This window comes from Argiope bruennichi, chromosome 2 (assembly GCF_947563725.1).
Source record: "Argiope bruennichi chromosome 2, qqArgBrue1.1, whole genome shotgun sequence".
NCBI lineage: Eukaryota > Metazoa > Arthropoda > Arachnida > Araneae > Araneidae > Argiope > Argiope bruennichi.
In genome coordinates this window covers 10,412,843-10,432,982 of record NC_079152.1, presented here as the reverse complement: position 1 = coordinate 10,432,982, position 20,140 = coordinate 10,412,843, and the positions used below count along the sequence as shown (strand labels likewise).

At 28.2% G+C, this 20,140-nt stretch overlaps 1 protein-coding gene across 1 annotated transcript in view; it reads left to right on the top strand.

Moving 5' to 3' along the window:
* LOC129957666 (uncharacterized) overlaps positions 1–16,811 on the top strand; it is a 275,418-nt gene extending 258,607 nt beyond the window's left edge. Inside the window, exons 4-5 of the mRNA XM_056070117.1 lie at positions 3,763–4,059; positions 12,836–16,811. Coding sequence (XP_055926092.1) covers positions 3,763–4,059; positions 12,836–12,939 — 401 coding nt within the window. The 3' untranslated portion in view covers positions 12,940–16,811. The remainder of the gene's footprint in view (positions 1–3,762; positions 4,060–12,835) is intronic.
* Positions 16,812–20,140: the final 3,329 nt, after the last annotated feature.

Sequence of the window (20,140 nt, the reverse complement as noted above, 5' to 3'; positions counted from 1 at the left end):
TTCACCAAACGAAAAGAAGATTCGCATTTCTCCTTTATCATATATTGTTGATGACTTCTATTGTATTTATATCATTAAAAATTTATTTAAATGGATGTTATACCAACCAACGTCTTAGGCAATCCAAACGTACCACTGCTAAAGAGCGCGCATTGGAGAAAGAATGTTATACCTCCTATCTGACAGAGTCATGACTATAATTATCATAACACTTGCAATTGCTTTTTTTTGACTACGTTAAGATTGACCAACAGCTGGTATCCATGGTTTTATTTCAAATGATATGTGGTAGAACTTCAATTGAAATTCTCCGAAATAGTTCAAATACCACCATATATTAGATATAAACGAGGTTTTATTAAGAAAACAACAACTTAAGTCTTCCATATTGGTTATGTTATTTTATTCTTAACTATTTTCACCGATCACTTTCAGAAAGGCAACTTACCACCATATGGCACCTTGATATTACAAATCCGTTTCAAATTGGAAATTGTTTTGTTTGGCTCTTTCTTCATGAATCATTGTTGCGTGAATTTAAGTGATATGCTATTCCAATTGGAATTAGAAACATTTTATTAAGCATTTGTAGATTTATTCCGTAAATCTCAATTATTATAGATTCAGTCGCCAGGGCTAAATATCATATCACTTTCAACTAAACTGCTTTTAGACAATTAATAGTAAATTAATGCTTCTATTCTAAGGACTTACAGGTAAAGATACAGTTTCTACTGTAGACAATTAAACTGACGTGGTACTTTTGTTTCATCTCCAATTGAAGCAACGAACTGTCATACTGCGCTTATGACACAATCCATTGGTTCTTTAGATAATCCTTTGTATCAATTATTCCGAAACTTTTATCCCGAAACCAAATCATTCAAACCATGAGAGAGAGGATTCATTAAATATGGACACTCCTTTCATAGAGTCACCATGCCAAATATTACGCTGAAAAAGCTTATGAATGACTTGATAACATTTGGCCGCGCCTCAAGAGAGTGGTTACCTTACGTTCCATTCACCATTCATGGAATTACCAAAGAGTCATCTGTGGTCTCCCGGGGGCAATAATCAATGCCATTATACAGCCTGCTCTTTGATGACTCTCGTCACGTTCGCCACGTATTTGCATGAATGAGATAGTGTCATTCCTTCCGTTGCATTGCGGTAAAGACTAGAATTAAGTTTTTAAGAAAGATTCGAACTTCAAGTCAGGAATGTTGCATCGAGATAAGACTTCTTTTTATGATGGGATTTCTTGATAATTAAAAACGAAGGCTGTCATAAATTGTTGATTTCAAATAAATTTAGATGTCTTTCTCGTAATTTCAAATTTATACTTTTTAATATTAATTTTTGTTATAATTTAGATTGTTACGGTTTTAATAAAAATTATCCTGAACTTCATATCTTTTATCTTTTTTTTTCTTGTTTTAAAATTTAGATTTATTTCTTTCTGGCATCTACAAGTGGCAACTAGCTTATATTTTGTATTTTTCACCCATAAACATTTTGCCTAATATTTTCGCTTCAAGTCATTTAAAACCTTATTCCCAAACATAAATGAGAATAACTTCATTAAAGAAAGTTTAAAGAAAATATTTACTTTTTGTGTACTTATGCATAGTTATTTCGATTTATGTATACCAAACAATTTTCTTAAGTGCATGAAAAAGTACTACAATAATGTAAAGCAAAAAAAAAGTTTTAAAGTACTTTCATATTACAAAGAAATATGTATTAAATTATTTCATATTAGAATAAAAGTATTAACCCTTAACTGGGGACGTGCGGTCTGTGAGACCGCTAGCGATGGATTTTCGGTCACCCCTATTCTATTTTTAGCTCATTTGAATGGATTGACCCTGTAGCTTCCTGTTCTGTGACCTTCAATACACATGCACTTTTTCAACCGATTTCAGCGGATGCTTTTTTAAATAATTCAGTCATTTCTTTAATCGCGGTCTCTAAGACCGCACCACCCTGTCAGTGTCCCAGTGATAAACAAGGCTTAGAAGATGGCGTTAAAACTTGAGTCCCGAAATATCATGCAATTTATTGATCCTATTATGAAACAGTGCTTCAGACACTTTTAAATGAAGCAGAAAGTGATTTTAGTGATAAGGATAATTGTACAGAAGAGTTTTTCGATGAAAGTTCGCAATCAACTGATTCTTATATGTATGTTCAAACAAACTTAATATTTCTAGTGATAATGCATTTTCAAAAATTTATAAAATATATTAATATACAAAGAAATGTGTATACAGAAAATTATAGGTGGAATTTTATACTAGTTCTTAACCTGTATGTTTAAAATGCCCAAGAAAATCTTGTTATGAAAGTCACACAAGTCGATAACAAAAAGGCCAATTTTACCCATTGTTAATTTTTTTAATTTTTCATATAATTGTTGAATTTTACATTATATTGTCTTCTATATACCTTCATATATTGTACAATTAAATATGATTTAAAAAGTAAAAAGTAATATGCTTTTTTCAAGAATATTATTTATTGTAACATGTAATTTGGGAAGAAAATGTATGTTCCAACGCATTTACATTTTTCGATGATATTATATTTTGAAAAATTTCTAAAACATATCTATATATTAAAAAAAATGTTTGCAAAATATATTGGCAGTTTTTCATACTAATGCATTCATTAGAAAATTTAATTTGAGTATAAATGAAGTGTGGTCTCTCAGACCACACCTTAAAAGTTAAGTCCTAAAATTTCGCCTCCCCAGTTAAGGATTAAAATATTTGATATCACAAAGTAAAGTACATAATATCCTTCATGATGTGTTACTATCGCCATATTGTTACTTTAAAGTAACAATACGTCGAACAAAACTATGAGTAAACATGTAAACATTTAAATGCATGAAACGCATTCTTTAAAAAATTCTTTCTTTAATATAATAAATCTTAAATTTTAAATCAATTAATTAAATAGACCCTCAATATAAATACAAAACTTTGATTTTCTTGAAATGATTTTATCGAAGTTGTTGCAAATAATTATTTTTGACAACGATGGGAAAGGATCAGCATTAATAGTGTGTAAAGTAATTCCCAGCTTATTTAAAATTGCACTTATTTTATTTCCAGTAAGATCATTTCCATCTCTGAGAAAAATCATTTTTATATTTGAAAACCATATCAAAAACGACATGTTCCGCTAGTTCATTAGATAATTGTCTGCGGGGAAATGTAGCATTATTGGGATTCTAAAAATATCGTTTCAACCATAAAAGTTGTGATTTAAACAGAAAACAAGATTACTCTTTTATCTTGAATTGATATGCTGCGTTTAAATCCACTTATATTCTGCTAAAAAATCTAAGATTCCTTTACCCGAACATTGACTACCTATTCTTAGTTCTTTATTTAAATAATATAGAGTATTGTTTTACATTTTCTAAATCCCACATTTAGTTCTACAATTAAAAGCTTTTTTTGGTCTACTGTCCTGTATCTAAAATCGAAATCCTTTCGTAGACAAATACATTATTTTATTGAGCATTTTCAAATAATTGCAATAGTTTTTGTAAAAAATTGTCTCTTATTTATTCTTATTTATTATTATATTAATATCAATATAATAAATTCCAAATTGTATTTTTAAATTGTTCTGTTTTTCAATTTTGTTTTACTTCCAGTGTTAATTGAACTGCATAACATATATCTTTTATCTACTATTGTTATACTGTGATGTTAAAGTATTTGATTGTAAAACAAATTTCTTCAGTTGTAGAAGCGTACATATCAGAGGGGCCCATCCTTTACATCAAGAGCGGTAGTCCAGTAAACTTGACTTGCCATGTAAAGGATCAGGTTGGTACCGTTTTCCTCTTTTGGTACCACAACGGACGTGTCCTCGACGAAGGGGAAAAGAAGCACCGAGGAATTGAAGTCTTCACGGAATTTGGGCCAACATCAATCAGCAGACTTTATATCGCCAAGGCCAAAGAGTCAGATTCAGGAAATTATTCTTGCCAGCCATCCTACGCCGAACCCGCCAACATTACTTTGCAAGTTTTGAATGGTAAGACAAAATATGAATTTTAAAATAGATATTATTAGTCCCTTTCTCATAAATTAACTATATTACGTTATATACCTCATTAAATATTTTGCATAGAGAGGAACAATCTCCGTTTAATGTAACCAACTAATTATATATTACAGTTTCACTGTTAATGATAAAAGCAAACTATAAAAAACGATAACAGAATGACATTTCTATTAATATTTCAAATAATTAATATATATATACGAAGACAATAATTCCCCCCTCAAAAAAAATTTTTTTTTAGGTCTCATCTTTTGAATATTTTCCATTATCTACATATGAAATTTGACTTGATTCTGTGCGTTAGAATTTATTGCAGATGCCTCTTAACATTAAATATATTTTATGACCATCCTATATTTAATATATCTGATGCAAAGAATTTAATATATTAATACAATTTCGCAAATAGAAATCCATTTAAGAACGCACATTTTAAGGTATAGGCGTTTAAACAAAATATTCCAAAACTAAAATACTAAATTATTCTAAAATGTTACCTTTTGTATCATACTTTGTTTTGCAGTGAATTAGATTCGTATTCTTATTGTAAACCTCAAACTTTAATTTAAAGAAGGAAAAATTCAATCAGAAACTCGAAAACTATCGAAAATAAATTTACTTGCATATTCTAGTACGAAATTAATATATGAATCATTTAAGAATATTTTTTGCTTCATAAAATATTATAAAATGAAGATTTTAAATATATTTATTTAACAACGCTATATGATAGCAAAAGTAAAATATAAGAAGATTCAAAATACTCCATAAGATAAAAAAGTTATAACAGCATAGCTCTAATAAAAAAAAATTGCAAAATTTTAAAATGATACACATATTGCAAATAATTCTGTGATGTTGATTATCATGCCTGTATAATTGATAATTATTATATTAATAATTGTTGTATGGTTAATTAATATGTAATGATGCAATATGAGCCGATTGGAATTCCAGAATATAAAATATAATATTTTAGATTTGCATTATTAGTATTGATTCATTAATATCTAAATACTGTCTAAGGATAATTTTTTTTAGAAATAAACATAATAAATAAAGTGCTTTCAAGAAAATAAAAGAATAAAAAAATGGAAATAATTTAAAATTTTCAGAGTTATTGTTGACGATAGAGGAGAAAATAAACATCAAAATCTATAAGAAACAAGAAAAAAAACCCGTATTTAATAGAGATAGATATATCTCAAACTTCTAATTTTGTATTCAAACAAACCATCGTGTATCATATATATAGATATATATGACCTCATTTGTTCGAATTTTTCCAAACCTATTCCAAAAGGTAAATTTATCTTAAATATGACTAGCTAGCAGGGATAAAAACAGGTTCAGTTGAAATTTTAAACCGTTATTAGCTTTAAAAAATCAATTTTCTTTTTCATTGGGATATTGATTTCTTTTACTGGAGAAGATAAATCAAAATATTTTCGCATATAACATTCAAAATCTAGAAGGGAAAATTATATGAATTTCGTGTAGTTAAAAATAGTTCAAACACTATGATTTATAGGCAAATATAAATCGAAATTACATATATATATATATATATATATATAAATTTTTTTGTGAGAATGTTTTCAGATATATTGAAAAAATTTATTTTGTTTAGACTTTTGAGAAGAGCAAAAAAATTTATCAAACTTAATCTGAAACCGTTACTTTCTTCATATTTTATTTCTCACTGCAATATTTTTATTTTTATTTACTTTTATTTAATTACAAGTTTGGTCAGACTGTATACAGAATAGGCTCGTAATTTCTTTCCGATAGTAGATTTTAGGTTATGTTTTCTTTTACCTTTCATCCCAAACAGCAACATCCACTGAAGACAATGCCTTTAACAGCACTTGTAAAAATTACCTGGGTAATGTAATACTTATTTGCAAAATATTCTACATAAAAAAAACTGATGATTTTTAAATATTTTTTTTATATTTATTATATTCATGATTTACCTCCAATAACTTTTTCGAGAAACTATTTTATCATATCTTAATATAAAACTTTCTTTTAAATTTTATTCAGAAAATACCTTTATGTGTGATGAAAATTTCCATTTTCACAAATTTCATTTTAAGTTGTTACAATAAATAATTTTTTTTTCTTCTCTTTCTCCCTCTAATTTTATTCTTTCCCAAATTTCTATTTAATATGATTCTGAACAGTGTAAATACATAAAAAAATAAGTGTAAACATAAAATATAGTGCGAAAAATAATCTGGCGTACTCGATACGCCTCTTCTACCAAATTGCATCAGATAGTAGCCTATACGACACCTAGTTAAATTATGAAAGTATCTGTAAACAATTTTCTTGGAGAAATCAAATCCGTTTACTTTCTAAATTCAATCTTTCTTTCTTCTTCTTTTTTTATGAGAGAGAGAGAGCGAGAATTTCATTCTATCCTTGCTGATTGCCTATGGATTTCTTTCAAATTTAACTTTATGCTATAATCCTGAAAGATGCATCGAGATTTAGGCTAAACAATATAATTTCTAGTCACCATCTATCTATTCTAAGCGTAATTTTCCAAATTTAAAGATATAAAATTGCTTTTCTCAAATTATTGCTTTTATGCCTAAATATATCATTATGCTTCTTTAAAGCTTCAATTGTTTTCATTTATTTGCGTCTTTAAATTTTTTTCAAACACCAATTATTTGCACGTTATGCAAAATAAAAATAATGAATTTATATCCTGCTTAACCTTAAAATGATACAATTTCTCTTTAATAAGATTTTAAAAAATGTGTTTTAAAAATTCGTTATGCCTGCAAAAGTGTATCGAATCAATCGTGTAAATTATTGGCATGGTTTCAATTGTCTTTATATCAAAGGCCTCAAACTCTTTTGGTTTTATATTCTTCTTTTAATTCTTTGAAATCCCGTGATATATATTTTTTTTTGTGTGTATTCATTATGTTTGTGCCTTTTAATATTAATTATTTTGTTCCACGTTTATTTCTGAAATTTATAATATCCTTCTTCTTGTTCTTCTAATGTCTATTTTTAGCCAAATGCACAAATACATGAAAAAATTGAATTAATTCGTAATGAAAAAATCACTAAGAGGCACGCAAGGATCTGACAGGTACAAGTATACCGAATAAAAACAGATGAGTGTGGAATTGAGAAGCAACGGAGGATGACCTCATAATAATGAGAATCTCATTTTAAAGTATAATATAATTTACTTTCAGTGTACCACTCATTACTCAAGTGGGTATTTCATAGATGATGGATTAAAATTCACCACGAGATGCGAAACATCCTGATAGATTCTAAAAAAATATCTTAAAAAAAGAGCTTTTGATAGAAAAGAAAGATCAAATCGTAATGAGAAGCTCAATTTAACATATAATATGCTTTACTTTCTCTATGAGATTTGTTATACGTTAAAGATTTTGTCACAGCAGTTAGTTTTTGCATCGAGATGCTCAATAGTTTTATCTAATATTTTATGCAATAGCTAATACGCCCCCACAAAACTTAACTAATATCATTTTCAAGATGGATGGTAAAAGCAAACATTGTCCCACGTCCATATAACGATACAGTTTTTTTTCCTTCAATGCAAGAGGGAGCGTTTTTCCCAAAATCCTACTCCCAAATAAGGTTGCTAAACTCTTCGCCCTGCATAAATATTGTAGATCCTGACACAAGGGCAAAAGCTATATGAATGATGAGACTTTCATATTCAGAAACTTATGCATCTCATTTCTTGGGCCACGGTGGCCTGGTGGTAAGGTCTCAACTTCGAAACCGGAGGTTTTTCAGGAACGATACCCGATTCCACTGCAGAGCCGCCGTGTAAGCGCATTAGGTGCACCCTAATTCCATCGGGGCTAAGCGTTCTCCTATTGGTGTGGCGTGGATGCTGCGATAGGAGAATGCCAGTTCATGTGTCATCCTTGTAATCTGATCACAGTTCAAAATTACGAAGTCCGTCCTAAAATATCCCTAGTGTTGCTTTAAAATGGGGCGTTAACAAAAAAAAAATAGATTTTTGCGCTTCGTCGTATTGTAAAGAAAACCAACTTTCAATTATGAATCATTTTTCGATCAATTGAACAAAAAACTGGCACTGAACAACAGTTTTAAAACATAACCAAATTTCCTTCATTTAAGTTTTTCCATTTTTAAGTTTTTATATTCACATGCATGCACGGACAGGAGCCCAACCCATTGAATCGTTTGGTTCAAACATTCATACAAACATTAGCTTTAGATGTTGAAACTTTTGCTAAATTTTACCTACATTGTGTTTTTTTTTCAGTTTTTATGTTATGTTGAATTGCTTACAAAAAGGCAAAAATACTTCTTGTGATTGAATTTAGCTCAAAATTTTATAAATACCAATATTATAATATCTATATATCTATGCATAAATATCTATATCTCTATTATTATAAGAACACATACAAAATTCTTTCCTTTTACACCCTAGTCGCTCGCATATATTGTAATATATTGTAAGACATTGAACATTATTCATAATATTGTGCAATATTGAAGATGTGGAACATTATTCATAATATTTTAAAATATTTTAAGTGTGAACATTATTCATAATATTCTAAAATATTGTTGAAAAATGAATAACATAATACCTCATAATAATTTGCAACGGGATACGCTATCCGGGCCTAAAACATTTTAACTCACGTGATTCGTAGAATAGATATAGTTCCGAAAATGTATTAGGACTAAAATTTGGAAAATCATCAAAATCTTGAAATTGAATTTTTCGCCGGTTATTTCACTTTCTGTTTTTATATTTTGTCTACGAGATGTCAAAAAGGCGCATCAGATTTCACACCGCTCTGGCATCGCCGGGCTAGTAAAGAGTTTGAAGTACTCTACAAATATTTTTTTCATAAATTACTTTTAATTTAATTCTTATGATAGCTTAAATATAAAATGAATTAATTTTGATTATAAATTTAAACCATATAATAGCAAAGTAATGCGTCTCTGGTTACACTGACGCAAAAATGAAGTTAAATGCCACATGTCAATTTTAATAAACTTATTAAAATAGAAAAAAAATGACAGAATATCATTCATTTATGTTTTTAAAATTTCTGTAAACGGTAATTAATTTAACCTTATAAGAGTAAAATAAATTTATTTAATGAATATTAAACCATTAACTCCGTTCCTTCAACAGCAAGATTTGAATCTACTGCCACATGTATTAAGCTATTTTGTCTGTATATATCAGAATGGTCAAGCATGGCATTCCTAATGACAGCACCGTAGATTTTGTCCAATTTGATTCGGCGAATTCTGGTGAAAGAGGATTTTAAACGTAATCCCTTAACGCGAATTCACTGGAATATCTATTGTCGATATCTTTAATTCTGAAACATGTCGAAATTAATTAATCCTGCTCTTTAATTGGAAAAGTGATCTCTAGAAAGCGAATTTGGAAATGTCAGCATTCTATCCAATAGGTAAATATTATTATGGATATCAAGTTTATTCTGAGAAAAATTTACATTACAAAAATTTACAAAATATTTACAACATGTTAACAATGCAGAGGTAAAATCCATAAAAGCTCAGCCAATACAGGTGCTAAACTATGGGGAGTGAATGTGGTCATTTTCTGAGAAATTCGAAGCTTTACTAAGAATGTATATTTAATGCAGTTAAAGTCAACTGCGGCGTGAGAATATACTCTGTAAGAACTAGTACGATATGAGATGCGTATTTATAGTATTCTCCTATCTAGATAAATTTCCAGAACTACTCAGTTTTTTAAAACTCGCATTCATACGACGCGTGGATTTGAAATCGCGTAATATGTCAATATATTGGTAACATATACATGAGTTGTCACTTTCCATGGTGAATATAGGATAACAGTTGCCCTGTAGGATATAATGTAACATGGAATATTCATTTACAGTATATTCCGTTTAGATGAGTCTCTCGAATTGTACATTCCTTGCAGCTCATATCCATTCAATGCTCACATTCATAACAGAGTTATATGACAGTTACGCTGCAAACATGTATACAGATTATACTCCTTGATCGAGAGACCGTCTTTGTAGGATATAGTTTTATTTGAATATTTATTTACAACACATATGCATTTAGATGAATTTATACAATTACTTGTAACACATATTCATAAAATATGTGAGTTACATTATATGGAAGTATAATATACACGAATTATGAGTCATATTTCCAAGGGTTAGCAAGTAAGATATAGTGAGTTTTGAACTATCTGCAGATTTCTTCTTGAAATTGATGTCTTCAATCATATATTGAAAAACAAATATGTAAATAAATGAAATGCTCCAAATGTTTTCCTGTTAGTCAAGATGAAATACAATAGTTGCAAGATACCTTGACGATGCTCTTCTGTTTTCTGAATACCTTGTAATATTGTGAATATTTAATACAAACATTTAGATCTTATCTGATAAGAGTTAGGCGAAATGCAAATTTCAACCTGTTAGGGTACCGATGCTTTTATTTTTTTCTGCCATGTTTTAAGGATAAAAATAGTCATTACATATTTATATGTGCATCGATAATAAATTAATTTACCATTTTAATTATAAATAAGCCCAAATAGTGGTTTTTAACAGAATTAAGTATCTAAGTGAACATAATACATTTAGCATACATTGATTGATACAAACATACTTATTTTTACTAGATTACCATTCATTTTACAAGAACAAAAATTTGTCGCTTTTTTATTCTGAACATATTATAATTATGCTAAATTTATTTTACATAAAAAATATTAATAATGGAACCGTGTTTTTGGTGTAAGTTAATTATTCTGCATAAAAAAATATGAATTGGATAATAATATTTCCGAATGCATGCTTTTAAAGAGAGTATTTTCACTTGCAATCACTTGCAATTCCTTCTCACTTGCAATCAACTTTTAAAATTTAAATTATTTTTGAATGTCAATGCTGCAGTAGTATTCTGCATCTTTCATACTGTCTTGGTAAGAACATCGAAACATATCTTGATCATTTCTGATACTTGAAGAAATAAAGGAATTCTACGTTTCTGTTCTCGTTTCTTTAAGTAGCAAGATGTCAATGATTTGTCTCTCAACAGTATACCATGGTACAAATCTTATCAATATCGAGAGAGTGCTACAGGGAATTAGTTTTTTATACCATCCTGCTGCAAAATGAATTTATTATCAATATAGATTTGATTATTAAATCATATTTTGAGCCAAACTATTATAAAATGTTCATCCAACTTCAATAAATTAACAAAAAGAGAGAGAGAGAGAGAGAGAGAGAGAGCAATTGAAATCCAACTGTCTGGTAAGATTATTGAACTAAGTTAGAATCATCAGCCTTTTGGATAAAAATTTTCTCCTCGTAGACTGGTTATGTACAATCGGCATATAAGAATTATAATATCTTTATTTTTGTCAATGAATATAATATTATGTCTATGAATGTCTGCACAAAGATTACGTTTTATGTTTTCAAAGGAGCTACATCTCAACCATTTGATATAGTTTCGTAGACTGAGCAACTTAATCTTTAAAATTTTCTAGAAATCTAGGGAACTTAAATATTTAAAATCGTATAATATGACTATTAAGTTAAACATTTTCATTTAATCATCAATAAGTCTTATATCGCACCAATTATCGGATTCTGAGAAAAAAAATAATGCTTTGAAATAAAATTTTATGAGTCATGTCATGTTTCTAATATATAGCCATTATTTTTAATTAATATTATAAATAATGTTTAATGCTTCCAAGAATTCTCTGATGCTTTGCATTATTGCTTTACTTGTAAGTAACATTTCACTTCAGTGGAAAAACATTTGGATTTATAAAAACTTTTGTATTTGAAATAATATTAAATACGGCAGGATGTCAGAAGTTTAAAGGATATAACAGGTTATTAAAATTTCATTTTAGAACCAAGCAATTGTAACAATTCGAAAAAAAAAATTAAATTTCAGAAATAACAATTCTCTAACAGTATCCTTGAAATATCATTTTTGATGTACATTTCTGATTGGCAAATATTTTATTTCTTGTTTTATTTATTATTACTAACTTTTTTATTATTGTGATTGGTTTTTTGTATATTCTTTTCTAAAACAAAGAAATAACACTTTTGTGGTAAACTGGTTATTGATTGTAATTTATTGATTTCTAAAACACAGAATAAGACTTTTGATGTAAATTAATGATTGGTTTCTTCTGTATTCTTTTCTGAACAAAGAAATAGTACATTTGTGATAAACTGTTGATAGGTTGTAATTTATTGTTTTGTGAAACGCAAAAATAAAACTTTTGTTCGAAATTGGAGATTCTCATTTATTTCTTCAAAACACCAAAATAATAATTCTATTGTAAACTGGGGATTGTTTTGATTTATTGATTTCTGAAAAACAGAAAAAAAAATCCTTTATCTTAAATTTGTTCTTATTTATTGTATTCTGAAATATATAAAAATAATTTTTGTTAATTAGTTACTATTTATTGTAATCTAACATTTTTATTGTAAATTAGTAATTCATACTTATTTATTTTATATTTCATTCTGTTGTAAATTTGGGTTTTATTTATTTTTTTGTATTCTGACATATAAAAATAATTGTTATTAATTAGCTCTTATTTATTGTATTCTAAAATACAAAAATAACATTTTTGTTGTAAAACGCTAATTAATACATATTTTTTTTAAAATTCATTTTCTGTTTTTAGGAGAAAAACCTGCTGCTATGCAACATGGAAGGAAAAATGATGGATTTGTAACCAAAGCTTCTGTCGCAATCATTGCCCTGTTGAGCTTTGTATTCCTGATCTAAAAGTTTGGCTGAACTGGATGTAATAGCCAATAAATATCCCCAAGGGATATGATTTAAAGAGACACTGGAAGACTTTCTGTTGGCATCCCAGCCAACAAATGTGACGACATTGGTGTGAAAACCAAGTAACGCGTCACTCTTCAGTATTATGTTCTTCTTAATTTCTCTGTTAAACAGACTGAATAGCTGTCATCCGTCTCCTGTGTTCGCCACTTCAGTTTTCTTCTGTGATGAAAACCGTGGATGTTTCGCTTCATCATTGTCCTACTGTGTCGGTGTTAATGTAAAGGAAATTTGCAAAAATGTATGCCGCAAATTTCTCTGCTTTATGGTGTATTTTAACAGAACACTCACAAACTCTGTATGAACGTAATTCTTTTCAGAAGATCTTTATTTTATAAGCGTTTAAAAAAAAGACGATGGTAATCCGTCGTTCGTCATTATTTGTATCGAGCATTTGTACAATTTCGCATGAACATGTTACTGATTTGATTTCGAACATGGGTGCTCAATGCTAGTCACGATGAAGGATATAGTCCTTTTTTATTTTGTATTTCAGGTTTTGTTTCGACCCCTTCGCTCCTGAGACAGTTGCTTAGAATTTTTTTTTCAATTCTTTTTGCAGTACTGTGGTTTCAAACCCAAAAAAGACACCGAATAGGGAAAGTTATGTTCCTGTGAAGCAGACCATCTGGTAGAAAGATATTAAAATTAAGCCATCAACGTGGTAAGATAGAAATAAAGAATATCCCAGATGATCAAACGCAATATTTTTTTTTAATTTCATATGTCAAGTTTAGGTTAATACAAAATCCAAATACCAGCAAAGATGAAGCCAAACGGCAAAGATGGGAAGCAACCCACACTACCGGATAACAATAAAGAGAACAATAGAAAATAAAATATTGAGATGATTTTAATGTAATCAATCATGTTGAAGTCTTTATAAGGTTCATATTCTATTCAAGCTGAAACCAAACAGGAAAAGATGGACTTCATTTGTAGAGCAACTCATTTGTAGAGAAACTAAAGATGAGAGCAAGGCACCAAAGGACGAAACAAAGGATCGATAGATGGATCATTTATTCTAATGTCCTTTGGAATATGAATCATTCGAATTCCAAACCAAACAACCAAACTAGAGATCAACTTCGAGCCGCTTAACTGCCAAAGAAGCTTCAAGGTCAGTTTACTTTATTTTCCACCTCGGTGATGAAAAGGAGCCAATTAAGCCAAAAAGAATATTTTAAAATATGAAAAAGCATACAGCACCTATTTAGATAAAAATTTAATAATAATAAGTGTATCGAATCATATTGAAATAAAATAGAACGGAAATCAGATAAATAGTATCTAATTGAAGTCAAACTACACTTTCCTGTACGAATCAGGAAATAAAAGGAAGTAATCTATTTAGAAATTAAGCCATAAAAAATGCTAAAAATTTGAAATACATGAAGTATCTAATGAAAGCAATAAAAGCAAATAAATAAAATTATATTGTTGTCAATTAGTAAATAGAAATAAAATAAATAGAATAGAATTGAGGTCAAATTTCACAGGATCGCAAGTATATCTTTGTCCACTGCAGCGCTGATTATAAAAATGACAGATTTCTTAGCATTGTTCTGAATAACTTTTTTTTTCTGATGTGAAAACTTAAAGCGTAAAACAAGCGATTCAGATCCTTCGTATAAAACTAATTGCGCATACGTTTTGCATTCACTCGATTTTTAAGTATTCATTCATTTTTTCCCTCAAAAATATATGTAATTCCCTTGTAGAGAAAAATCAAAAAGATAATGAAACTTTAAAAAAGCCAAAATAATAATCTGGATATAAGAAGTAATTAGCATTTTATCTTAAATTTGGAAAAAAAATATTAGCTTAAATATCTCCTTAAGGGCTATCTTCGATGATAAATTTAAAAGAATAGCATAGTTTCAAGGAATATGCTTAAATAACAAAAATCCATCTTTAAGAATAAGCTTAATTTCTAGCAATCTATTTTACAGAAAAGTTGTGCTTATTTCTAAATGAGTGGCATAGTTTAGTTTATTAAAAATCATTTTGATGCAGAAATAATTAGTAAAAGAATTATGGTAACATATTATACATATATAAATTTGTATTTATTTCCATTTTTTTTATTTTGAGTTATAAGTATATTAAATGCTATAAAAATTTCCAAAGCAAATAAGAGAATTAAAAATGGAATATTGTGATGAGTATTAAGGTATACAAATATCCAAATCCTATTTTATTCTGCCGTGAGAAGACCTAAAATCTGCTATCAAGATTGATATTGATGAAGGCAAATGCAAAACAACCTGCTCAGAATCTGTTATAAATGCCTAAAATTTTAATAAGAACAGAAAAAAAAAGAATAGAAAATGGAATGATGTTCAGAGTCTAAAGCCCAAGACATTGAAATACAGGTGCTAAATCCATATGATCAAGATTCCGCAAGCCTCGTAGACACAAATGATGACTGAATTATGATTCAATTTTTTAATGGAAATTATTACATTTTTAATTTATATTAATAAAAATGAAAGCAATATTAATTCAGTAAACTTCACCCATTTAGGCTGAAACAGAAATTATGTTCTAAATAGAGGTATAAGAGAAAACAATTTACTTACAAAAAAAGAAAAACTAAATTGTGCTAACTCAGTCAATTGACTATTAACTTCAAAGATGCCAGAAACACTTTTTTGCCAAACATGAGACATGATTTTATTCGCGTATATTGCTGTTATCTTTTTTCTTTCTTTTATCAATTCTATATTCATAATTCCTTTGTTCAGAACTTAAAGACATTGTTGAAAAAATATAGCTAACTTAACGTACAGAGTGAATTATAAGTGGCCACACATAATTCACTCTGTACTCTCTCCTCTCCATATGCAGTGAAAACCCACAGCCAGTCTGCCTATCCGAGTTGGGTGTAAGGCAATAAATGGCGAACTGGGGAGGAGAATCAATCCCAGCAGCCAGAAGGCACGCCGGATTAGCTCAGAAGCCGGACATATTTATTTAAAAACCAAGAACTGTTACATGCATTGCCCTTGAAACATGAGCAGTACTTAATTACAAGGATAAAAAGGCATAAAAATAAAACTGTATGATACCATATACAGTTTACTTTCAACACATGCACAAAACGCAGATAGTCCATGTCACTATGGCAAATCTTATCAAGAAACTAAAAAGGACAGGTTCACTCGCCGATGCAATTAGATCTGCTGCCGTTCTTCGTCTTTGGATAATTTTTGCCTCAATGTCATGTGTTATCTCTGTTTTGTGCTACAAACACTCAGTATAGGATAAAACTCCTATACAGCAGAATAATATCTATCCGTTCTTTTATGGCAAATGATATCTTTTTGCGACTGGCTCACATTCCTAAAAATAAGATAGAAATTAGCTATAGCTTTTAACATTTGTGTGGCGACTTATGACTCGTCCAGTATTAAATTATTAACGAATGTTAATATTATTATACACGGAAAACCATTTCAATGCTTGTGTTTGTGAATAAAATGAAATATTTAGGAGCGAAGGGGTGAGTTGTGCATCGGTGCGCATCTGAAAGTATGTTTTTAAGGAGATAAATGAGCTTACTCAATTTGTATTCTTCATGTGTAGGTGAACTAGAGTTCATTACATTCAAACAGAGCTTCACAAGACAAGTACAAGTGGATACGGGAACTCGTGAATTCTGTTTGGAACCATTCTGAAAGAAAATCATTATCAGAAGAAAAATGTAAAATACAAAACACTTTGGTCTCTCAGAGTCTTGCTGACGACCCCTCATCAGTACTCGTTGTTTGAAAATAAACGTTTTTATGCTTCTTTTTTTAAAAATATAAATAAAACATCATATTATATTCGTCGAAATTCTTAATATTATCTTTTAGAATTTAACAAAAGTTGATTGAAATCTACTTTAATGTACTCCTCGAATTATCGCCAAGTTGGTAAGCCACATAAACAAGAGAAGTGATTTTTCTAGCAACCCTTTTACTGATTTGAAGATTAATGTTTTGATTTCTTGACTTGTGAGCCTGTTATTTTAGGGACTTGGCATTCTTGGCATCCTTACCAATGTGATGGGGCACATTAAAATAGATTTCAACCCAAGAGTATTAATTTATTGGATATCACAAGTTAAATCAAAATGCTAATTTTGCTGTTAACATCTAAAGCAAAAGCATTTGAAATGCTTCATAATATGATTTAATTTTCACATTTTAATTTATTAATGAATAGCAAGCTTAAATTAATAAGTTTTCAATTTAATTATAGTTTTATTTTAAATAAAATTTAATACAATTTTATAATGTAACAATAATTTACGAGCGGAAAATAACATATTTTAGAATTATATTGATAAAAGTATAAGTAATATTCAGTCAGTGCAATCCCTGTATCTTCAAACATTATGAAGCATTTTCTATATAATTTGACAAACACTTATAATAATTTTTTTGCATATAAATATCGTTATTTAATGTTATGATTTCTTCTCCATTTTTAATATCAATATAAATAGGAATAAACGAATTTTGAGTAAAATAGCCTTATTTTACTTTTTATATATAATTTTTTATATATATTTGCCATTAAAATAATTATGCTTCAACATCTTATATATTCATTTTGTTTATTAAATTTTGCATTTATAAATTATTTTTAATATTATTTCCTTATGAGTGATTGTATGGTATATTCATTTTCTATTAGGACAAAAAGAATATTCAGTAAAAGAATTATTTTTTCTTGAATCTTCATTTTCAGTAACAAATATTTTGGCTGATTATTTTTTAATTCTTATATCTCCAAGTAAGCACTGAAATAGATCTCAGACTCTTTCAAAATGCAAGCTTACAGAACTGACCAATCAGTGTAATTGTTTCTTTAATCATTTACAGTTTAGTTTTATGTGAGTGATCAGTTTCTAATTCTGATATTTTTAGTTTGTCAGTGTGAATTATCCGTTATTATATTTGCATTTATTGTGTAAGCTTTGTTCTTTTACTTTTGTATAATACTTTGTTTGCTTTTATCCACCGCTATATTTTGCATCTTTATTTTGTTCACTTTATCTATGTTTCATGTTCATTCTGTTAATTTCATTTCCGTTCGCTTTTTGATTCTGTATAATTCTTACTTGCTAGTTTTAAGAATTTTTATTTGCAGTTTTTTTTTTAATTTTTATTTCAGCTATACATGTTATTAATAAAAATAACTTCATATTTACTTTTGAATAATAACCATCAACTGAAATAAAGCTCGATAAAATTGCAGATGAACTAACAATCTGCAAAACTACATTTATTTAGAGCGACATGTCTATTATTGCATTCAAATGTAACATATTCATTCTGCTACGCCATTTTAGTAATTTATGTTGTTTAAATAATTTAATTTCTACATTTCTTTTTCTTTATATGATATATTTTTCATTTAAGAGGAAAACAGGTAACATTCACTTTTGGTCAATACTCATTTATGGAAATAAACCCTCATACTATTGTAGATGTACTAACATCTGCAAAACTACATTCATTTAGAGCCACAGTTTTCTTATTACATTTTTGATTTGTGACTATTGCATACACAACAATACCATCTTTTACATCATTTATCCATTTATTTTAATAAAGAAAACTGACGATTAATGTAATGGTCGTGATATCTGTTGTTGTATCTAAATATTGTGAATATTGTTAATCACTATTGGAAGTTTAACTGTTTGTAAATATATACATGCTTTAAACGAGGGTTTCATTGATTGGAATTTCAGAGGATGCTTTTCCATAATGTGAAAGCTGTATATTTAAGTTACAAGACATTTACTTGTTTCTGAAATGCAAGCAATGGCATGATAATACCGTACATTGAATTATACGGTATAATTGGAGGTCTGGAGTACTAAAATGTAGTTTGATCTTAAGGAATAAATTTATACTTGTGTGGACAGTATTATTTATTTCAAATATTCAAAAAGTAATGCATTATTTAATATCACATTCGTATATACATTAGTATTTTAATCCTTTCTGGTGAGGATTGTTAAATTTTTTGAAATCACATGACAATAACAGAATGATCTGGATTAGATAGTGGTTAGTGGCTAGTGAATTTGGAAACAATCAATTCATTAGAAAATCTTCAGAGACTATTGCATTAACTTGCAAACAAAAACAATAATTATGCTTATCTTAGATTAATATGAATTTTAATGTATATTCAAAGAATATTAAGTCATTAAAGATATTAAAAATATGCAATTTTAAATAGCTTATACAAAATATTATTTTAAATGAAACCTAATATATGTAAAATTAAAATCTAATTCTAATAAAAATTATCCCAAATTAATGTAAAAGTATTTAATGAAAATGTATTATAAAAATATTTTTTTTCAAACTTCTTACTAACAAAATAATATACAAAAGAATTATTATAATTATTAAATTTAAAATATTTATAAAATTTAAAATTTTAATTAAAGACCATAAAGTTTGAAAATATCACATTATTGCAAATGAATTTGATCAAATAGGTAGCAATGTATGTTTGCTTTACACATAAAGTGGTGTACCAAATTTTAACCTTATCCAATATTTCCTGCTAAAATGTTGCACTTTTCACATACAGAAATCAGAACTTTTGCTAGAAAGACAATGTCTCTAAATATAATAGAATCGGAATTCCGTTTTTACATATTCATAATTATATTTGAATCTTATTCTAAATTACGAATTAAATACTTACCTATAAATAGTGTGCATACAATTATTTTTCATACTCTCTTAATATTTTATTTGAATCTGTACAATACTGTGATTTCAACATATATCGAGAAGATCAAATATTAGAATCTTATTTTTGATACATTTTATGTTTTAAACATTTTAATATGAAAAAAAAAATCACTAAATTGGAAGGGAAATTTTTAGCCACCGTATAAGCAGATTTATAAACTCTAAGGTAATGAATGAGTTAAAAAATTATCTTTAAAAAATAGTTCTCTTCCATTGTTGCCCGTTGATAAAATATTTCATCTTTAATTTCATTCGGTACATAAAATCATCTAAAAAATATGATTTTTTTTTATTAAAATGCGATATTAGTTGTACTAATAAATAATTTTGTTTAAATTTACAGTGAAGAATTAAAGAATTCATTA